At 45.9% G+C, this 23,632-nt stretch overlaps 1 protein-coding gene across 2 annotated transcripts; it reads right to left on the bottom strand.

The window, feature by feature from the left end:
* Positions 1-788: 788 nt before the first annotated feature.
* On the bottom strand, positions 789-23,261 carry wfdc1 (WAP four-disulfide core domain 1). Of its 2 annotated transcripts, none has more exons than XM_083764221.1 (7): positions 23,117-23,261; positions 9,414-9,615; positions 6,334-6,417; positions 4,511-4,651; positions 2,543-2,593; positions 1,044-1,103; positions 789-914 (listed from the first exon to the last, which is right to left on the bottom strand). In XM_083764221.1, the coding sequence occupies exons 1-6, from the start codon at positions 23,228-23,230 to the stop codon at positions 1,045-1,047; spliced, it is 651 nt and encodes a 216-aa protein (XP_083620347.1). In that variant the 5' UTR covers positions 23,231-23,261; the 3' UTR covers positions 789-914; position 1,044. The 2 variants fall into 2 exon arrangements, 1 of the variants encoding a protein (XP_083620347.1); XR_014569198.1 differs by having other exon boundaries at positions 869-914; positions 2,534-2,593.
* Between the last annotated feature and the right edge of the window lie 371 nt (positions 23,262-23,632).

The following is a 23,632-nucleotide window of genomic DNA, read 5'->3' as shown; positions in this document are numbered from 1 at the left end:
GGTATGGTGGAGAGCTGATAACTGAAGAGGTTGTGTTATGTCTTATGGAGAGGCTGGTATGGTGGAGAGGTTGTGTTATGTCTTATGGAGAGGCTGGTATGGTGGAGAGGTTGTGTTATGTCTTATGGAGAGGCTGGTATGGTGGAGAGCTGATAACTGAAGAGGTTGTGTTATGTCTTATGGAGAGGCTGGTATGGTGGAGAGGTTGTGTTATGTCTTATGGAGAGGCTGGTATGGTGGAGAGGTTGTGTTATGTCTTATGGAGAGGCTGGTATGGTGTAGAGGTTGTGTTATGTCTTATGGAGAGGCTGGTATGTTGGAGAGGTTGTGTTATGTTTTATGGAGAGGCTGGTATGTTGGAGAGCTGATGACTGTAGAGGTTGTGTTATGTCTTATGGAGAGGCTGGTATGGTGGAGAGGTTGTGTTATGTCTTATGGAGAGGCTGGTATGGTGGAGAGGTTGTGTCATGTCTTATGGAGAGGCTGGTATGGTGGAGAGGTTGTGTTATGTCTTATGGAGAGGCTGGTATGGTGGAGAGGTTGTGTTATGTCTTATGGAGAGGCTGGTATGGTGGAGAGGTTGTGTCATGTCTTATGGAGAGGCTGGTATGGTGGAGAGGTTGTGTTATGTCTTATGGAGAGGCTGGTATGGTGGAGAGGTTGTGTTATGTCTTATGGAGAGGCTGGTATGGTGGAGAGGTTGTGTTATGTCTTATGGAGAGGCTGGTATGGTGGAGAGGTTGTGTTATGTCTTATGGAGAGGCTGGTATGGTGGAGAGGTTGTGTTATGTCTTATGGAGAGGCTGGTATGGTGTAGAGGTTGTGTTATGTCTTATGGAGAGGCTGGTATGTTGGAGAGCTGATGACTGAAGAGGTTGTGTTTATGTCTTATGGCTGCGGTCGGTCTGGTGGATCTGAAAACAAGCAAACAAACGAGATACATCTATTTGTATGGATATTATCAGTGGTGGAAAAAAAGTACAATTTTTTTTAATTAAGTAGTTTATATGATATGATCTGAAATGGAGAGTCCCCCAACGTACTTCATCCCAAGTGCTTCTGGTGATTCTTCTCGTAGCCCACTGCGTTGGTAGAGCTGCTGCCTAGAAGGAGGGAAGTGTCAGAAGACATTTTATGTTACAAGACTGTGTTTTCTTTCCGAGGGGCGCTAGCCCCTCCTAGGTTAAATGTTTGTTTTTAGTTTTAGTTTGTTTAAAAAACGCCATTGACAATGAAGAGAAGTTTTCCGGCAACTTGTCCCTAAATGCCATTAACAATAGAGCGTCGCAGCCCCGCCCCCTCGAGAGACCCGGAAAAGAATTCCCCGTTCATTTTCCTCATAGACTTTTCAGAAAGTATTTATTTAAAGACGTTTACACCGCGGACAAAGACAACTCTTGTCGTGACACAATGTTTTTGGGCCAAACAAAGAATTCGAAAGTAGAAAAAAAACGGCAGGTTACAACACTTTTTTTTGTTGTTTTTCTTCTTTGTAATTATTTGTTTGGTCCAAAATATTGTGTATTGTGTAAATAAATACTTTTAAAAATGCATTGGGATTCATTTCCTGGGCCTGGCGTCGTCATGAAAGGGGGCGGGACTGCGACGCTCTATAAAGACAATTTAATGTTTGTGTTGGCACTGTTAGTTAGACTTTAATATATTAGCGCCCCTCACTTCACACAGGTGTGATTTTTTTCCCCAGGGGTTGATACTAAGCCCCCTTATTGTTTTCTCTCTACACCAAATATCTTTGCCAAAGATACAGGAGTAGGTCTACAAGTTGGCAACGGGTTGCACTGCAAAATGATGATACAATTATTACCATACATAATACACAAGTAAGACGCGCAAACGCGGGAAGCGAACGCAGCTCGTAAATTGCAATAACAACAATTAGAATGAATTACGTACTTTTTTTTCTTTTTAGTTAGTAATTTTTTTAAGTTTTCTACTGTGTGTGTGTGTGTGTGTGTGTGTGTGTGTGTGAGGGTGTGTGTGTGTGTGTGTGTGTGTGTGTGTGTGTGTGTGTGTGTGCTACAGCTGCGCCCTCTGGTGGCGGGCGGGTGGTGTCACAGTAGCCTGGTTAATAAACCAGACTAATATCGCACGGACCGCGGGATATTAGTCTGGGGAGGCTCAGCTTGGATTTCATTTCCAGGGAAACATTTTCTCTTTGACGCAGTTGGTCAGAGCTACTGTCAGTCAAAGGTCTCAAGCATTGAAAGTCACTGTACCAAAGCCCGCCCATATTCCATACCGTGTCCTGATTGGCCGCCCCATTTCTCTGGTGTAGGAAATGGGCGTACAATTGAGCCTCTCCAGACCGTAATCCGCCGGCAGGCAATTTATTTTTGCCAACGGCTGATTCGGTCTGGTTTATTAACCAGGCTAATGTCACAGCGGGACAGACACACAGACAGACAGACATGATCTGCAGGGTCTCATAGTTAGTGCTCACTGCGTTCGCAATAATAACGTCAGCAATCAGCGTACATTATATGGTTCAGAATGATAGGGGTATTATTATTACCTCACTTACCCAAGTAATCCTTGTAGTCCTTGAAGTATTTATGCCTCAGGCTGCGTCCATCTAAAGAGAAAGACATGATGATAATTATGGCCAATAAATAATGTCTTCAAACAGGCAGCCTTTTGAACAAGCCCATACTGTAACATCACATGTAATTATATGTGTATATAATATATATATGTGAACTATTTCATGTCAAGGACCCCACAAATTATATGTAATTGGCCGCCGACCAACATCTGAAAATGTGTTTTTCAGATGTGGGGGAGCCCCCCAGAAGGGAAGATTTGAGTTAAAAACATTCGCTCTGAAATAATATATATTAAAGTTTTTGTGCCGTGCATTTTCACGATATTTCAAAGATAGCAGACCTACAAGCTCGTTGCGCGGCAACGAGCTTGTAGGTCTGCTATCTTTCAATAGCTAAAGCATAGCATAATGCTTTAACCCATTCTGAACGGGAACCCATTTTGGTGTTAGCAACTTAGCATCATGTTATGCTTTAGCTATTGAAAAATAGCAGATCTACAAGCTCATAGCGCGCCACCGAGTGGCGCGCTACGAGCTTGTAGGTCTGCTATTTTTGAAAAATCGAAGAACGACTGACATTTTTTAAATCTGATCTCAGGTCAGAATGGGTTAATCAGACCAGTGTGTGTCCAGTGGAAACCTCGTATGAATCTGATCTCAGGTCAGAATGGGTTAAAACACCAAAAAGGGGTTCCCGTCCAGAATGGGTTAAACTTCTATAACAGAGGTGGGTTAACTTTGACGATGGCGAAGGCCAATATATTTCCACACTCACTCCACAGTGCATATTACTGTCGTAGCAAAAATAGCCGATTTACAAGTTCAAAACGCAAAGCTTGTAGATCTGCTATTTTTGCTATATTTGAATTGAAATCCTGAATTTTTTATTTTTTATTTTTTGAATTGGAATCCTGAAAAGTTTCATTTTTATTGAATTTCAAATGCATTTAGTTATAGTTACGTTAACTTTATGAACTGTTATCATAACTGCATTGGACACAAGACAAAAAGACAATAACATTTTAATACTAGTCATTTAATACTAGTCATTTAATACTTTTTTTGGAATCCAGCCGAAACCAATACTACAGTATATCAGTATTCTGATATACGCTGCTGTGATTCCCCTAGTGAGCTTTAAATGGATTGCCATGGATACACTTCCCATACATTGCTCCTGCTTTGACGTATAGCAACTGTCTGCTTGCTTTTTAGTCAACTAGCAATTTCCGTTGCTTAGTTTTTATTTATTAGTCCTTATTGGTCGCGTTCCTGTTCTCCCTTTGAGCTTCTTCGGTAGTGGGTACTGTATTTATGAGCATTGTATGTCTGTCCTGTTTTTTGTTGTGTATTTTTGTGTTACTGGCAGAGTTGTGTCACTTATTTTGCCTATTGATCTGGCCAGTTCACACTTGTAAAAGAGACTTCAGTCTCAATGTGGTTTTTACTGGTTTAAATAAAGGTTAAATAACAAAAATTAAATAATAATTAACATGTGGGCCGCATTAACCCATTCTGGGCGGGCACCCATTTTGGTGTTGGCATCATGTTATGCTTTAGCTATTGAATAATAGCAGATCTACAAGCTCATAGCGCGCCACTCGGTGGCGCGATATGAGCTTGTAGGTCTGCTATTTTTGAAAAATCGAAGAGCGACTGACATTTTTAGAATCTGATCTCAGGTCAGAATGGGTTCATCAGACCAGTGTGTGTCCAGTGGAAAACTTGTATGAATCTGATCTCAGGTCAGAATGGGTTAAGTGAAGCATTGGCCCCCGGGCCGCCAGTTGCCCACCCCTGTTCTCTAGGTTCAAAGATGGCAGACCTACAAGCTCGTAGCACCAACAATGGGTTCCCGTCCAGAATGGGTTAGACTTCTAGCTAAGCATAGCCATGCAGAACGTAGCATAGCGAGTAGCGTAGCGTCTCTCTCTCTGTCTCTCTCACCAGAGTTCCCGCGCTGCTTGATGCATTGTCCTCGGTTGGGGATGCCAGCGGCCACGTTTCCTGGGTTGATGATGTGACACTCGTAGCCTGTGGGACAGTGGAGGGGCTCGTCTCCATCCTCTGTGGTGCTGCAGGCCTCCGCTGCAGGCCATCATGGGGCACAGAAGAAGAACACAGTTAGTTCAGACCCTGAGGTTAATACACACAGGGTGCTGCAGGCCGGCCTCTGCTGCAGACATGGGACACACAACAAGAACACAGTTAGTTCAGACCCTGAGGTTAATACACACAGGGTGCTGCAGGCCTCTGCTGCAGACATGGGACACACAAGAACACAGTTAGTTCAGACCCTGAGGTTAATACACACAGGGTGCTGCAGGCCGGCCTCTGCTGCAGACATGGGGCACACAACAAGAACACAGTTAGTTCAGACCCTGAAGTTAATACACACAGGGTGCTGCAGGCCTCTGCTGCAGACATGGGACACTCAACAAGAACACAGTTAGTTCAGACCCTGAAGTTAATACACACAGGGTGCTGCAGGCCTCCGCTGCAGGCCATGGGGCACACAAGAAGAACACAGTTAGTTCAGACCCTGAAGTTAAAGGAGAATTCCATACTAGAAGGCTTTCTTTTATTTTTTATAGAGGGACAGACAGTATAGGCTGAGAGAGATGGGGGGAGTGACATGCAGTAAAGGCCGTCAGGATTGGGAGTCGAGCCCGCGGCACTCTGCCAGACTCGGGCTACTGGCACACTTTCGATGGAAATAAGCAAATTTGTACAAAAGCCCGACCCCCATTGAGGGCTTATGATAGGGATAGCCAATAATGCACTTTTGCATGAAATAACACCTGGACCTCTTTGTTGGGGACGTATAACAACTACAAATAAAGGTAAGAAATCCTTCTAGCATGGAATTCTCCTTTAATACACACACGGTGCTGCAGGCCTCCTCTGCAGGCATGGGACACACAACAAGATCACAGTTCAGACCCTGAGGTTAATACACACAGGGTGCTGCAGGTACGGGGCACACAAGATCACAGTTCAGACCCTGAGGTTAATACACACAGGGTGCTGCAGGTACGGGGCACACAACATCACAGTTCAGACCCTGAGGTTAATACACACAGGGTGCTGCAGGTACGGGGCACACAAGATCACAGTTCAGACCCTGAGGTTAATACACACAGGGTGCTGCAGGTACGGGGCACACAAGATCACAGTTCAGACCCTGAGGTTAATACACACAGGGTGCTGCAGGTACGGGGCACACAAGATCACAGTTCAGACCCTGAGGTTAATACACACAGGGTGCTGCAGGCCTGCGCTGCAGGCATGGGGTACACAAGGACATATAGTTCAGACCCTGAAGTTATCATCTTCTTCACAATTCTCCTCACTTTTCCTGATCTTTTCCTGTAAAGTATTCCATAAAACAAACTAAAACTAAGTAGTAAAACTAAGACAAAATGCCCATAGTTTTCATTATTTATTTTTATGAGCTTAATCTGTAACTGAATATTCTGTAATTGTGATTTACTGAAAATAGCAGATATACGAGCTTGTAGAACTGCTATATTTTCAGCATGAAACCAAGTGTAAAATGACCACTTGTCCACTAGTCCCTTCCTAACATTTTAGTCTAGTTTTTGACGAAATTGTCAATATATTTAGTCTTACGTTTTAGTCATCATAGCTTAGTTTCCATTTAGTTTTCGCCAGTGAAAAAGGTTATGGTCGACTAAACATTTTTCGTCTTAGTTTTAGTCGACGAAAACAACACTGGTGGGAGAGGTCAGAGGTCAGAGGTCACTCACCCTGCAGGACCTCCTCCGGTCCGTCTAGCAGCCAGCCGTTCCCCCCCAACCACCGAGGTTTAGGCTGCACCAACCAGTCCAACACTGCACGCACACACACACACACACACACACACACACACACACACAGACATGCACGCACGCACAGACATGCACGCACGCACAGAGAGAGAGAGAGACATGAAATGTTTGTTTCCATTTGTAAAGGCATAATTATGGAGAAACAGAAAAATGAAACAAAAAGTTATCTCGCTTCTCAAGAGTGTATTCTCTCAAGACAGAATCAAACAGCAGGTGGTGCTGCTTTTTTGCCGATGGGTTCCCAGATTGCCCTTCGCTTGTTTATGGACAGAGCGCCGTGGTAACAACATTTATCACAGTAATTACAGTATATTAATACACTGCGGTTGTACAGTATTTGGTCTTCTTGCTGCGTTCCTGGAGTCTTCCGCCGTAGCCTGAAAACCCACCTTTTCAGACTCCATCATGGCCCGTAGCACTTACCCTAACCCCTTAGATAGCATTTCTGTAGACTTAGATAGCATTTGACACAGACTTATAGCATGTTATGTAGACAGCACTATAATTGTATTGTATATAGTTATAGCACGCCATAGTACATATGTATAGCATTGTAGTAAATATGTATAGTTTATATGTATAGTGTATGTATAGTTTCATTATATAGATATTCCACTGTTACTTTCTTAGCTTACGCATGTTTCATGATATTGATAAATGCTTTTATGTGATGTATTCCCATGCTTTTGTTCTTGCTTAATGTAAGTCGCTCTGGATTAAGAGCGTCTGCTAAATGCCTAAATTGTAAATTGTAAATTGTGGACAGACTCCAGACCGAGTTGGGGTTTGGGTATAAGGTTTTTGGGTTGGGGAGAGGAGGGTTAGGTTTAGGGATATTGTAGGGGTTGGTATAGTAACAGGGTGTAACTGACCTGGTGGGGGCTGGACCTTAGAGTATATATGAATAGAGACGGCACTGGGTTTCTCCTCCCATCCACTTGCATTAAGTTGCTCTAAAGCGCATGAGGCGATTTCACTCCTTCTTCCGGGTAGGAACAGAGTGCATTCTGGGATGGATTGGACCCATATCGTGAACGCGCTGCTGTGCCGTTGACTATATCATTGCACGCGTTCACGTATGAAAAACGTGTCATCATGAACGTGCGCAATGATAGTCAACGGACCAGCGCGTTCACAATTTGGGTCCAAACTGCAATTCCAAATTCGGCCACTATGTCCATTTCGCCTCAGGGTTTCCTCCGGGTGCCGTCTCTATTCATATATAGCCTACTCTAAGGGCTGGACAGACTCCAGAAGGGGCTGGTATGGTAACAGGGTGATAACAGGGTGGTAACTGACCTGGTAGGGGCTGGACAGACTCCAGAAGGGGTAACAGGGTGGTAACAGGGTGGTAACAGGGTGGTAACAGGGTGGTAACAGGGTGGTAACAGGGTGGTAACTGACCTGGTAGGGGCTGGACAGACTCCAGAAGGGGTAACAGGGTGATAACAGGGTGGTAACTGACCTGGTAGGGGCTGGACAGACTCCAGAAGGGGTAACAGGGTGATAACAGGGTGGTAACAGGGTGGTAACAGGGTGATAACAGGGTGGTAACAGGGTGGTAACAGGGTGATAACAGGGTGGTAACTGACCTGGTAGGGGCTGGACAGACTCCAGAAGGGGTAACAGGGTGATAACAGGGTGGTAACAGGGTGGTAACAGGGTGATAACAGGGTGGTAACAGGGTGGTAACAGGGTGATAACAGGGTGGTAACAGGGTGGTAACAGGGTGGTAACAGGGTGATAACAGGGTGATAACAGGGTGGTAACTGACCTGGCGGGGGCTGGACAGACTCCAGAAGGGGTAACAGGGTGGTAACAGGGTGGTAACAGGGTGGTAACAGGGTGGTAACAGGGTGGTAACAGGGTGGTAACTGACCTGGTGGGGGCTGGACAGACTCCAGAAGGGGTAACAGGGTGGTAACAGGGTGGTAACAGGGTGGTAACAGGGTGGTAACAGGGTGGTAACAGGGTGGTAACAGGGTGGTAACAGGGTGGTAACAGGGTGGTAACAGGGTGGTAACAGGGTGGTAACAGGGTGGTAACAGGGTGGTAACAGGGTGGTAACAGGGTGGTAACAGGGTGGTAACAGGGTGGTAACAGGGTGGTAACAGGGTGGTAACAGGGTGGTAACAGGGTGGTAACTGACCTGGTAGGGGCTGGACAGACTCCAGAAGGGGTAACAGGGTGATAACAGGGTGGTAACTGACCTGGCGGGGGCTGGACAGACTCCAGAAGGGGTAACAGGGTGGTAACAGGGTGGTAACAGGGTGGTAACAGGGTGGTAACAGGGTGGTAACAGGGTGGTAACTGACCTGGTGGGGGCTGGACAGACTCCAGAAGGGGTAACAGGGTGTTAACTGACCTGGTGGGGGCTGGACAGACTCCAGAAGGGGTAACAGGGTGGTAACAGGGTGGTAACAGGGTGGTAACAGGGTGGTAACAGGGTGGTAACAGGGTGGTAACTGACCTGGTAGGGGCTGGACAGACTCCAGAAGGGGTAACAGGGTGGTAACAGGGTGGTAACTGACCTGGTGGGGGCTGGACAGACTCCAGAAGGGGTAACAGGGTGGTAACAGGGTGGTAACAGGGTGGTAACAGGGTGGTAACAGGGTGGTAACAGGGTGGTAACTGACCTGGTGGGGGCTGGACAGACTCCAGAAGGGGTAACAGGGTGTTAACTGACCTGGTGGGGGCTGGACAGACTCCAGAAGGGGTAACAGGGTGGTAACAGGGTGGTAACAGGTGGTAACAGGGTGGTAACTGACCTGGTAGGGGCTGGACAGACTCCAGAAGGGGTAACAGGGTGGTAACAGGGTGGTAACTGACCTGGTGGGGGCTGGACAGACTCCAGAAGGGGTAACAGGGTGGTAACAGGGTGGTAACAGGGTGGTAACAGGGTGGTAACAGGGTGGTAACAGGGTGGTAACAGGGTGGTAACAGGGGGGTAACAGGGGGTAACAGGGTGGTAACAGGGTGGTAACAGGGTGCTAACTGACCTGGTGGGGGCTGGACAGACTCCAGACAGGCGTAGATGCAGCCGTTGTAGCAGCAGCGTTTGTGGCGTTCGCACTCGGAGTCGGACCGGCACACGGGGACCTCACAGGCCCGCTCCGGGAGCATCTGGGGCGGCGGGGGACAGCGGTCGTTCTTCTGGTGCTGCGTCGACTGGGACTGGTTCGGATACTCATAGTCCGGCTGCTGCAGACAGACAGGCAGACAGACAGGCAGACAGACGGACAGACAGACAGACAGACAGACAGACAGACAGACAGACAGACAGACAGACAGACAGACAGACAGACAGACAGACAGACAGACAGACAGACAGACAGACAATTGGTTTAAAGGTATATTCAGTGATTTCACTTAATTCAAATATCACTTATTTTTTTGTTTTGTTGTGATAATCCTCCCTACTATAGAGTGTGCTGACCATATAAGGAGTTCCTCCCTGTCCCCAGTTAACCCCTGGGGGTCAAAAAACCTTAGGTTTCGTTTTTGACTCTCTATCCTGATTGGACGAAAGGCTGGGTCCCACAGCCAAAAACAAAACCTAAGGTTTTTTGAGTGAAATCACTGAATATACCTTTAAACAGATTAAAAGTTCATAAAAAACAGTACAAAAGTCTACAAGTTGGCAAAAGGGGGAGCAGCTGTGCAATAAAGAAATAAAAACACAGACTGCACAAAAAACGAAAATAAACAATACAACAACAAAACACACAAAAGTAAAATATATCGCATCAAAGTAAAAACATGTAATCTACAGAGAGGAAGAAATAAGATATTTCTTTAGATGTTTTTGAATATTGTCAAGGATAATGAGGATTTAAGTGAAGCATCTAGGGAATTCCATAGATGAGAGCCTCTAAATTTGATGAAAGATATGACTCGTTGCTTTCCATAATCAGAAGGTGGCCGACGTGAGCATAATTATATAACAGAACCCACACGGTGATTCCCAAAGTTGGGGTCCAGGAGGAACCACATGAGTGTGGTTCCATTTGCACATTCTCAAAGTCAGTTACCACCACTATGGTCCAATTAAGTCTGTGAACCACTGGACTGCACCATACCGTTCCACACCACTGATTCTCCCTTTCACCAGGAGAGGGCAGCATTGGCCTTGCAGCATATTATCAACAACAACGCCGCCACGCAGCCAGTGATCACAGCCTGGAGGCCTGCCTGCAAAATGTGTTGACCTGGATTTGGGAAGGTTTTCTCAGTGTGGGAGCAAACAGGGGGGGGGGGGGGGGTGGGTGGGGGGGGCTGCAGGACTCTGAGCCAAGTTAAAACACTCACAAGGATTGAGCTTTGGGCTGGATAAACATAAACATGCACGCACGCACGCACACACACACACACACACACACACACACACACACACACACACGCACGCATGCACACGCACCAAAACATAACATCTGTTCACTCTCATTTTGCAGGAAGGTAGGTAGCTTATCCCATTCTGACCTGAGATCAGATTCATACGAGGTTTCCACTGGACACACACTGGTCTGATTAACCCATTCTGACCTGAGATCAGATTCGTTCTTCGATTATTCAAAAATAGCAGACCTACAGAGCTTGTAGATCTGCTATTTTTAAATAGCTAAAGCATAACATGACGCTAACACCAAAATGGGTGCCCGTTCAGAATGGGTTAAATACTCAACAGAATATTACACATCACAGACGTGGTGGTGAATTAACTTTCATTATAAGTGATTGATACAGCCATTCAGTCACTACTGCACAAATATATAGATTTATATCGTTTCCTTTTTCGATTGATGCTGAAAAACTGTTCAAAACCAAATCAAAACCACTAAAGATTAAACCTCAGGCACTTTAAACTGCAGCTAAGAATGAAAGAGTGAAATGGAATGAGATACATAATAATTCCTGTAATTATGCATTGTGTGGCGAACAATATGTGTATTGTTTTCATATGCTTGGGTTAGGAGCAGGCACGTGCACATCAAAGGGGGCTTCAGCGGCCTGCCTCTCTGCTATACTCTCACTCTCACTGCACTCTCCAGAACATGAATGCAGCATTTAGTACTATTCTGGAATAAGTGCAAATCTCCCCCTTTCCACGCCGTACCCGAAGGCAGCATTCAGGAGAATTGGCTTTATTCCCGAACTCTCCTGAACTTGAACGCAGCATGTTGCGTTTGACTAAAACTCAGTCAAATTTGACTTAAGTACAGTAGAGTAAATGTGCTTAGTTACTTTCAAAATTCAATATACAGTGCATCAGACAGTGGCGTGCACAGATAGACACTAGGGGGTGCTAGATCACCCCCTGCCCTTTTTGGCAATGTGCCCTTTTGAAAAAATAAAATAAACAAAAAAAACGGTTTTGTTATTTTTTTTTTATAAAAAGCTTCCAATATATTATTTGATATAATCTATAAATCTCACACTATTAAGGCAACCGGCCGGTTCCACGCGCTGCACAAGTTGCCCTTTTTTTTCCACTTGAGCGCCTGCCCCTCTAAATGTCTGTGCACGCCACTGACAGCAGATGTCAGGCGGCCTGCTAAAGCATGGTAGCTTTACAGTATGTGAGTTTAGCCACTTCCTCTAATTAAATAATTGTATGATCACAAGGCTCTGTATGTTTTTCATACAATCTTTTATTAATTTGGAGGGATTTGCCAGTTTCCTGTGCAGTTTCACCCCCCCCCCCCCCCCCCCCCCCGGCCTAAGACAAACGTCCCGAGTTTGGATTGCGCTTCTATTACATCTATTAATGGTCCTTAATTGCACACGTAGCGCGTGCGGGCGTGCCGCGCGCGTGTGTGTGTGTGTGTGTGTGTGTGTGTGTGTGTGTGTGTGAGAGAGAGAGAGAGAGAGAGAGAGAGAGTTGCAGGGTCTACCCTAGAATTTAATTTTCTCCTCCTTGTCACTAATTAGATAATGGGCCCGTGGACCGCACGCGATCGTTAAAACGGACCCGTTTATTTGGCAAGCTGAACGAGTGGTTCTCCCAAACCAACTGGAAAAGAGAAAGCAAATGTTTGGCACTGGTGTTGTCGGTAATAGTATCACACACACACACACACACACACACACACACACACACACACACACACACACACACACACACACACACACACACACACACACACACACACACACACACACACAGCATGTGTATTGTAAACACTAAATGACTCTCTAGTGTCGACTGCAGCCAGATTACCAACGTGGTTCTTGGAGTCAGAGCTCAGATAAAAGTTACCTTTGTAAAAGTATCGCTATGTTCTGAGCCGTGAGGTGTTTCCCAAACCTTTTCACATCAAGGACCCCCACATTGACAGTAATAATTAGCCCGCGGACCCCCGTTTGAAGAGATATGCCAGGGACCCGCATAATAAGAGGATATTTGTACGGCTCTAGCAGTGATTCTCCAACATTTTCATTTCAAGGACCCTCAGTTTGATTATAATTATGCAATAGGCTACGGACCGCCCATTTAATGGCATTTCTATCTTTGGGAACCCGATTTATATTGTATAAGAAAATCAATCAAGTTAACCCATTCTGAACGGGCACCCATTTTGGTGTTAGCATCATGTTATGCTTTAGCTATTGAAAAATAGCAGATCTACAAGCTCATAGCGCGCCACCGAGTGGCGCGATATGAGCTTGTAGGTCTGCTATTTTTGAAAAATCGAAGAACGACTGACATTTTTAGAATCTGACCTCGGGTCAGAATGGGTTCATCAGACCAGTGTGTGTACTGTCCAGTGAAAACCTCGTATGAATCTGATCTCAGGTCAGAATGGGATAATCATTGTAATTACACCCAACCTTGCATCCCATCAGATTAGCTTCACTGTCCGTCTGTCTGTCATCTTGCCTTCATGTCTTTGTTGCGCGCACACACACACACACACACACACACACACACACACACACACACACACACACACACACACACACACACACACACACACACACACACACACACACACACACACACACACACACACACACACACACACACACACACACACACACACACACACACCAACATGGTGGCATGGTGCCAACATGGTGGCATGCAGCAGGTGGCATGGCCTTTGAAGTGTGTTCCTGTCCGTGGGCATTCTCCTATTATCTTAAACTATCTATCTTTCTTTTATCTCTCTCTCTCTCTCTCTCTCTCTCTCTCTCTCTCTGTTTGTAGGACTGGAGCGTACAGACATGCAGGGCCCTGCTGCTCGTTAACTGATGGATCCTACTGTAGCGAAGTCTCACACACACACACACACACACACACACACACACACACACACACACACACACACACACACACACACACACACACACACACACACACACACACACACACACACACACACACAGGGAGGGGGGGGTGGGACTGACATCAGACCATTCATGATTTCACGCACAGATCACAGACGTCCTGTTTACTGAGAGCCAGGAGACACACACGCACGCACGCACGCACGCACGCCCACACACACTTGAATGTACAAATATGAAGGGAATTGACGGTTCTTTCCTATAAAAACCACACATCTGTTCAGCTTCTGGACAGTCTCTCTATTTCAAAAGGACAGACATGACTGAGACCCCCCCCCCCCCCCCCATCCCCGTTGGTCCATAAGGCAGACAGGTGGACATAAACACCGTCTACTGACACAGAAAGAGACCAAGTCATTTCACCCTTCTTTTTTTTTTGTATATATTTTTTATCCCACGATTTTGTAACCCATTTTTCACCCCTGTGTCAATCATCTAATGTGATCCTGGGCTCTACACACCCTCCACCAACCTAGTCCCCATATATGGGGGACAAGGGGAGAGCAACGGACTTGAACTCATGCTTCCTTCATGCCTGAGTGTCCAAGTTGCTCCTTTCCACCTGACAGGGGGGAGTTTCCCTGGTTGGACGTAGCGCGTGGAAGGAACACGTTATTCCAACCAGTTCCTTTCCCCTCCATCAGGCGCCCCGGCTGGCCAGGGGGAGGCAGTACAGAGACCAGTTTCTTTCCCCTCCATCAGGCGCCCCGGCTGGCCAGGGGGAGGCAGTATAGAGACCAGTTCCTTTCCCCTCCATCAGGCGCCCCGGCTGGCCAGGGGGAGGCAGTTTCACCCATTTAGACCTGACACCCGACGATTCAAAAAAAAGTTTTCTGGAAAAACGCTATGTTTTGTCGTTCTCAAACATTTTCATGTCAACCCCATCTGAAAATATGTTGTTCCAGTGAACAGTTCTAGCTAGATCTACAAGCTCGAGCTTGTAGATCTGCTATTTTTCTTTTTTATCTGCTATTTTTCAACAGCTAAACTATATCATAATGCTTAAAAAACATACTGTGCTGGTCCTTCATATAGCTGTAGTAATGTAATACAAAAACAAATCACTAATATGAGTGATTGCTATAATACGTACTGTATGTCATGGCACACGTTCGTATGATGTGCATGAGCTTGTGTGAGTGTCAGTGTACATGCGCATGCATAATTTCGTATAGCTCTGTGTGTGTGTGTGTGCGTGTGTGTGTGTGTGTGTGTGTGTGTGTGTGCGTGTGTCCACTTAAACACAGGAAGTAATGGAGTCTGCATGAGTATCTGTCTGAGATCTCAACACACCACCATGAATGGTCTGATGCTGAGCAAACTGTTTACACTTCTGTACTGTACTTTAAGCATACTGTACTGTACTGTGTGTGTGTGTGTGTGTGTGTGTGTGTGTGTGTGTGTGTGTGTGTGTGTGTGTGTGTGTGTGTGTGTGTGTGTGTGTGTGTGTGTGTGTGTGTGTGTGTGTGTGTGTGTGTGTGTGTGCGCGCGTGTGTGTGCATGCGTGCAGTACAAAACTAATATTTTACATAATCCAAACCCATTAGTTTAACATTAACTCGTGAAACAAAATAAAAGTAGACATAATCATTCAGGTAACCATGCAGTCAGAAACCATACATGATACTGTAGTTGAATTGATTTAAGACAAATTACCATCCGTCTAGTTTTAGAACCAGTGGCGTGCACAGCTAGACACTAGGGGGTGCTAGAGCACCCCCTGCCCTTTTGGCAATTTTGCTCTTAAAAAAAAATGGACTGCCCTTTAAACTATTACATTAAAGTTTACAGTATGTGGATATATACTGGACTGCCCTTTAAACTATTACATTAAAGTTTACAGTATGAGGATAAACTGGACTGCCCTTTAACCCATTCTGACCTGAGATCAGATTCATACGAGGTTTCCACCGGACACACACTGGTCTGATGAACCCATTCTGACCTGAGATCAGATTCTAAAAATGTCAGTTGTTCTTCGATTTTTCAAAAATAGCAGACCTACAAGCTCGTATCGCGCCACTCGGTGGCGCGATATGAGCTTGTAGATCTGCTATTTTTAAATAGCTAAAGCATAACATGATGCCAACACCAAAATGGGTGCCCGGTCAGAATGGGTTAAACTATTACATTAAAGTTTACAGTATGTGGATATATACTGGACTGCCCTTTAAACTATTACATTAAAGTTTACAGTATGTGGATATATACTGGACTGCCCTTTGAAACTCCAGCAAAGTCCCGCTGAGCTGCAGCAGACTCTCATCACCTGACTAGCATTAGTGACGCTTCAAGACCTACTACCAGAGTCCAAAGACCACAGTACCAGAGTCCAAAGACCACAGTACCAGAGTCCAAAAGACCACAGTACCAGAGTCCATAGACCACAGTACCAGAGTCCAAAGACCACAGTACCAGAGTCCAAAGACCACAGTACCAGAGTCCAAAGACCACAGTACCAGAGTCCAAAAGACCACAGTACCAGAGTCCAAAAGACCACAGTACCAGAGTCCAAAGACCACAGTGCCAGAGTCCAAAGACCACAGTACCAGAGTCCAAAAGACCACAGTACCAGAGTCCAAAGACCACAGTACCAGAGTCCAAAGACCACAGTACCAGAGTCCATAGACCACAGTACCAGAGTCCAAAGACCACAGTACCAGAGTCCAAAAACCACAGTACCAGAGTCCAAAGACCACAGTACCAGAGTCCAAAGACCACAGTACCAGAGTCCAAAGACCACAGTACCAGAGTCCATAGACCACAGTACCAGAGTCCAAAGACCACAGTACCAGAGTCCAAAGACCACAGTACCAGAGTCCATAGACCACAGTACCAGAGTCCATAGACCACAGTACCAGAGTCCAAAGACCACAGTACCAGAGTCCATAGACCACAGTACCAGAGTCCAAAGACCACAGTACCAGAGTCCAAAGACCACAGTACCAGAGTCCAAAGACCACAGTACCAGAGTCCATAGACCACAGTACCAGAGTCCAAAGACCACAGTACCAGAGTCCATAGACCACAGTACCAGAGTCCATAGACCACAGTACCAGAGTCCATAGACCACAGTACCAGAGTCCAAAGACCACAGTACCAGAGACCAAAAGACCACAGTGCCAGAGTCCAAAGACCACAGTACCAGAGTCCAAAGACCACAGTACCAGAGTCCAAAGACCACAGTACCAGAGTCCAAAGACCACAGTACCAGAGTCCAAAGACCACAGTACCAGAGTCCAAAGACCACAGTACCAGAGTCCAAAGACCACAGTACCAGAGTCCAAAAGACCACAGTACCAGAGACTGGTCTGAGCTGTGAATTGTACTCTTAGTCTTATACCACATACCAAAATGTCTTCTAAATCCTGCACCACATTTTCACGACTTTTCAAAAAATAGCAGACCTACAAGCTCACGAACTTGTAGATCTGCCATTTTTCAATAGCTTAAGTAGAACAGAATGCTTAAAACACCAAAAGGGGTTCCCGTCCATTACGTACAGTATAACAGGAAGGTTTGCCAAAAGCCGATTTGTTTGACTGACATGCTGTGAAGAATGCTCAGAGCTGGATCCAGACGGTTTATTGGATCAGATCATGATGTAATGCGCAGACCCTGTGAACCTCCCTCTGAACTGGACCAGAGATGCTGGATCAGATGCAGACCATTTACATGTATATACATTAGCATCTTTTCTGACGTTCATCCAGTTATTGGCTTCGGCTCCATGAATTCAAGGCTTCACGGGGTCTGTAATGGATAGGACATACTGTAAGTCATCTGTGTGTTGAACTATATGGTCCAGCATCTGGATCCATGAGGAGTATTTGAGCTGACAGACAGCATCCTGGGAGAGATTCCCTCTCCTAGCTTATTGTTAAGCCCTCTCTTAAGGGTAATTCAGACTGCTGCCATTTTTCCCAAGCAATGTTTGAAAGTGAAATTCCCCATTTAAAGGAGTAGTTCAACACACAAATGACTTAATATGTTCTATCCATTACAGACCCCGTGAAGCCTTGAATTCATGCGGAGCCGAAGCCAATAACTGGATGAACGTCAGAAAAGATGCTAATGTATAAATCTGACTTAAAATAAAAACAAAAACGGTTTCATCTCATGGAGGAAAGGAGAGAAGACCAGTTCTTCTAGTTTGTGCGAATATAAAATAATAATAAAAAGTGCCTTAAACCAAATACATGTCCGTGAGTGCTGGTATTCTCTCCTCAGAGAATGTCTTGTATAAAGTTACATTTCTTCTCTAGTTTGCCAGACAGAAGGAGAGGTGGAGAAAGACAGAGAGGAGAGAAAAAAAAGGGGGCGATGAGGAACTAGGAAAGGGTCGAGGGACAGACTGGCAATTATATAGAGTGGTGAGACCACCGATATAACCCAAAAACCACCTCAGAATGAGAAAACCAAACTATGCGTCTCGTTAAGTTGTCTGCGTGTACAGTAAAGGGCATTGTTACTGTACTGTGGCAGCCATCGCTGAATGAGTAGGGAGGCCATCTGGTTGGCTGCGGTGGAATTTTAATATATACTCAACTTAACCCATTTTGACCTGGGAACTATTCTACAAAATGTCTTCTAAATCCTGACAGTTTTCTGATAAACCCCATGTCAATGACCCCATGAAATTATATGTATTTGGCCGGCCGACCCCCATCTGAAAATATGTAGTTCCAGGGGACCTCCCAGAAGCAAAGATTTTAGTTAAAAGCGTTCGCCCTGAAAGAATAATATATTCAAAGATTTGCGCCACATTTTCACGATTTAAAACAAATAGCATACATAAAAGCTCGTAGCGCGGCACTCGGTTGTAGATCTGCTATTTTTCAATGGCTAACAATGCTTAAAACAAAGTACAAATTTGAGATGCTTTTACTTTACTTGAGTATTTCAATTTTCCACCAATAATTGTCTCCACCAGGCCGAAGGCATGGGGAGAGAGTATGTTTTGCACTCCGTCCGTCCGTCCGTGTGTGTGTGTGTGTGTGTGTGTGTGTGTGTGTGTGTCCGTCCGTGAACAGCTAATCTCGGCCATCGTTAACCCGGTCCATGCCAAATTTTGCACACACACTCCCTGGATGCCAATGATGAACCTCTGCCCCAAACCTTCCAGAACGGCCTGTTATAGCGCCACCAGGAGGCCGCTTTGTGCAAAACAAGTTTTTGCACAGCACACCTACAGATTTTGTCCAAACATCACGCAAATTGGTACACAGTCTCTCTAGAGCCATTCAACCAAACCGGTCTTTCACATTTCTCACACTCCATCCTGATTGGTTAAGATTGGCTTCCAAAGTTCACAGGAGTGCTCAGTTTCAAACAAAATGCTGCAAATCATGAACACATCGCGTGATTTCCGTGAAATTGTGCACCCACATTCCCACTAGGCAGAGGACAAAATGCCACATGAACAATTTCAACTCAGCCTCAAGGTGGCGCTATAACTGGCCGAAAAGTGTTTTTACCTCTAACTGCATGGATCTGTGGATAACCTGGTGGAGACCTGTGCCCAGAAGGGCACTTTTTCTAGTTTATACTCCACTGCATCTCAGAGGCAAATACAAATACATGTATACTTTTTACTTTTCTATTTTCTTTTCTTCATGATGATTGTTCATGAATCGTAATCAAGGCACACGTTTGAAATGAACGTATGTAAATCATATGGATTTGAGGTTATAATTATTGCCCAGCCAGCCCTACTGGGATCTCTGTTTTAACCCATTTTGGGCGGGAATTCACCCCTTTTGGTGTTAGCATCATGTCATGCTTTAGCTATTGAAAAATAGCTAGACCTACGAGCTTGTAGGTCTGCTAATTTTTTTTAAATCAAAGAACGACTGACATAGAAAAGTGTCAGGATGTAGACTTCCCTACAGGGGAACAGTGTCAGGACCTTGAGCATGCTGGTCATGCTGGTCATGTCACTTTAACCTGACATGTGAGGCTGTGTCCATTTTTACGCATACACAGTTATATGAACTCTGCATTCTGGTGTGTAGCACTCCTGTCCTGCACCAGGGCCCATTCCACATTCCATTCCCCACGCACGCACGCACGCACACACGCACAAACGCACGCACGCACAAACGCACGCACGCACGCACGCTCGCTCAGAGAGATAGATAGAAATGCCATTAAATGGGGGTCTGTGGCCTAATTCATGTCAAACGGGGGGGTCCTTAAAAATCCTTGATCTCCACGTGAGCGGCTAGCTGTCCCAGCGTGTTTCAATTAGCACGGCAGCTTTGAAGACGCAGCCCAGACCGACCGACCGGTCCGGAGAACAGAAAGCAGGACGGAGAGAGAGAGAGAGAGAGAGAGAGAGAGAGAGACAGAGAGAGAGAGAGTGTGTGTGTGTGTGTGTGTGTGTGTGTGTGTGTGTGTGTGTGTGTGTGTGTGAGAGAGAGGTGTCATCGTTATCTAGGATCCAAAATGAGATAATGAGCAGCAGCTATAGGGCCCCGCCCCCATGTCTGCAAGTCCTACAAATCACAACATGCAGCTCTCACTATGAACACACACACCTGTTGCACTGATTTACTATCAACACCAAAACCATGAGATATATATATATATATATATATATATAGTCTGTCTGTGTGCATTTATATAGCGCCTTTATCCAAGGCGCTTTACATAGATTGTGCATTACATTCACCCATTCACACACGCATTCATACACCGATTGTGGCGGAAGCCATGCAAGGCACCAACCAACCAGCACATCGGGAGCAATTTGGGGTTCAGTGTCTTGCCCAAGCCGGACAGGAGGAGCCGGGATTCGAACCGCCGACCCATGGATCATTGGACGACCTGCTCTACCTCTTGAGCCACGGTCGCAGTCTGCCTGCCTGCCAGCCAGTCATTAACTATAGCTCAGATGTGGTGGGGTGGGTCAGACCAGCCACGGTAGCCCCCCCCCCCCCTCTCACCTCAGCCAGAAATGTGTTCTCAGTGTGTGAGACGTTTAGCCCTGGCTGTGCAACGTAAGCCTGCTAACAGAAGTGGCATTGTGTCCTTCTTGTGCATCATGTGAGCTCCTACACTCCTACGCTCTCTCTCTTCGGCCACAGACAGGCCACATGGTAGCTACTATAACAAATCTATATAATACTTATATACCTATACACAGCTTTTGACTCCACACAGCGCAATATTTGCCATTGACAATGAAAGGAGAGATTAGGTCAAATGTCCGCTATAAATATGACATAGAGACATAGGATGGTAAATGGTGCATTTATATAGCGCCTTTATCCAAGGCGCTTTACATAGATTGTGCATTACATTCACCCATTCACACACTGATGGCAGCAGAAACCATGCAAGGCACCAACTAGCACATCAGGAGCAATTAGGGGTTCAGAGTCTTGCTCAAGGACACATCGACACTAACTCTGGGGGAGCCCACAGGGTTCGAACTGGCAACCTTGCGGTTACCATCTGGCCACTCTATACCCCTGATCCACCGCCGAAACAGGCATTCTGATTGGCCAGTATGAGATGATGCATGATGATGTATTGTACGATGATAAGAGTGCCTCTCACTTCACGCTTGGTGTGATTTTTATAACCTAATCAATTCGGCTCTATAAGCAACACACGCCATTTTGGAAAGAACTTCTAAACCCTTTGTAATGAAGGCTCAGCTGTTCCAAGCTGGTCAAACAGGGTCAGAGTCAAGGTGCTGCTATTGTGGATGTTGGCTCACTGGAAACACTCTGCTCTACACCAGACAGTGGATCTCATCTCAAAGTGGCCTTGAGTTTGTTCCAAATGGCCATGTACGGGTCTGTAACTCTGAGAGTGTTTGCTTCACTTTGTAGGGAGGCATACTTTGGTTAGACATAGCATTGGTCCGACTGGATTAAGGTTGTTGAGGGGTGCGTTAAAACGACCGGATTAAGGTTGGTGAGGGGTGCGTTAAGACGACTGGATTAAGGTTGGTGAGGGGTGCGTTAAGACGACCGGATTAAGGTTGGTGAGGGGTGCGTTAAGACGACCGGATTAAGGTTGGTGAGGGGTGCGTTGAAACGACTGGATTAAGGATGGTGAGGGGTGCGTTAAAACGACCGGATTAAGGTTGGTGAGGGGTGCGTTAAGACGACTGGATTAAGGTTGGTGAGGGGTGCATTAAAACGACCGGATTAAGGTTGGTGAGGGGTGCATTAAAACGACCGGATTAAGGTTGGTGAGGGGTGCGTTAAGACGACCGGATTAAGGTTGGTGAGGGGTGCGTTAAGACGACTGGATTAAGGTTGGTGAGGGGTGCGTTGAAACGACTGGATTAAGGATGGTGAGGGGTGCGTTAGGACGACCGGATTAAGGTTGGTGAGGGGTGCGTTAAGACGACTGGATTAAGGTTGGTGAGGGGTGCGTTAAAACGACCGGATTAAGGTTGGTGAGGGGTGCATTAAAACGACTGGATTAAGGTTGGTGAGGGGTGCGTTAAAACGACCGGATTAAGGTTGGTGAGGGGTGCGTTAAAACGACCGGATTAAGGTTGGTGAGGGGTGCATTAAAACGACTGGATTAAGGTTGGTGAGGGGTGCATTAAAACGACTGGATTAAGGTTGGTGAGGGGTGCATTAAAACGACTGGATTGAGGTTGGTGAGGGGTGCGTTAAAACGACTTGATTAAGGTTGGTGAGGGGTGCGTTGAAACGACCGGATTAAGGTTGGTGAGGGGTGCGTTAAGACGACCGGTATTTATTTAGGCCGACCGTTGAGCCGATTCTACTCTGTGGAATCCGAGACATGGACACTTTCAAAGAAATTAGAGAAACGGTTGGATGGCACTTACACCCGCCTTGAGAGTGCAACATCTGTCTTGGAAGAGCCACCCATCCACTGATCTAATATACGGCAACCTTCCCTGTGTTTCTTCACTAGTCCGATCCAGAAGAACACAGTTTTCCGGCCACTGCTACAGAGCTGACAATGAGGTTATATCTTCCCTTCTCCTCTGGAGTCCTGCCTCAAAGCAGACCAAAGGTAGAAAACTGTCGTTCCCTGATGTCATCGCTATAGAATAGGGACACATGCCTCAGTAAGCAGGAACTGTGGATGGCAATGAAGGACCGTAAAGTCTGGCGTGGCGTTGTGAAATCTAGGAGAATTGCTTATTTTTCCCTGAAGTCTCCTGAACTTGAACACAGCATTTTGCGTTGAACAGATTTGTTTAGAAATCCAATGACGTTACACCTGCATCTCCACTAGCTAAAGAGTGTTGGGTTGCTCCCCGAAAATATGATCTACAAGCTGAGAGCTTGTGGATCAGACAGACAGACAGACAGACAGACAGACAGACAGACAGACAGACAGACAGACAGACGGGTACCTTTTGGTTGAGGCCTCTCTTCCTGAGTCTGCGCCCCGTGCTTCCTGTGGACAGAACCAGCACGCACAGCAGGAGCACCGCGGGCGCTGGGACCGCGCCGCACCGCGCCGCCATGATGTCACTTCCTCCTCTAGTTAACTCCTCCCCCTGTACAGTACGTGGTGCGACAAAGTATACTCTGTGAGTATTATGGTAAGTATAAAGTACTCTGTAAGTATTATGGTAAGTGTAAACTACTCTGTGAGTATTATGGTAAGTATAAAGTACTCTGTAAGTATTATGGTAAGTATAAACGACTCTGTGAGTATTATGGTAAGTATAAAGTACTCTGTGAGTATTATGGTAAGTATAAAGTACTCTGTAAGTATTATGGTGAGTATAAGGTAATCTGTAAGTATTATGGTAAGTATAAGTATAATATAAGCAGGGGGTTCGGAGACACTTATGGCCGGTATCGGCGCTAGCGCTTTAAGCAGTCGACTATTCAACTAGTCGACTATTCAACTGTGTCCATGT

The sequence above is a fragment of the Protomyctophum parallelum genome (assembly GCF_964188405.1).
Source record: "Protomyctophum parallelum genome assembly, chromosome: 4".
NCBI lineage: Eukaryota > Metazoa > Chordata > Actinopteri > Myctophiformes > Myctophidae > Protomyctophum > Protomyctophum parallelum.
This window is presented reverse-complemented; position numbering and strand designations above follow the sequence as displayed.

Bases quoted from the DNA above. Each gene is read 5' to 3' on its own strand.
- wfdc1 (XM_083764221.1), bottom strand. From the start codon at position 23,230: ATGGCGGCGCGGTGCGGCGCGGTCCCAGCGCCCGCGGTGCTCCTGCTG. The intron at 6,418-9,413 runs GTCAGTTAGCAC...GTGTGCGTGCAG, and splicing joins GTCTGTCCAGCCCCCACCAG to TGTTGGACTGGTTGGTGCAG. The intron at 1,104-2,542 runs GTAAGTGAGGTA...CCCTCCTTCTAG, and splicing joins GGACTACAAGGATTACTTGG to GCAGCAGCTCTACCAACGCA.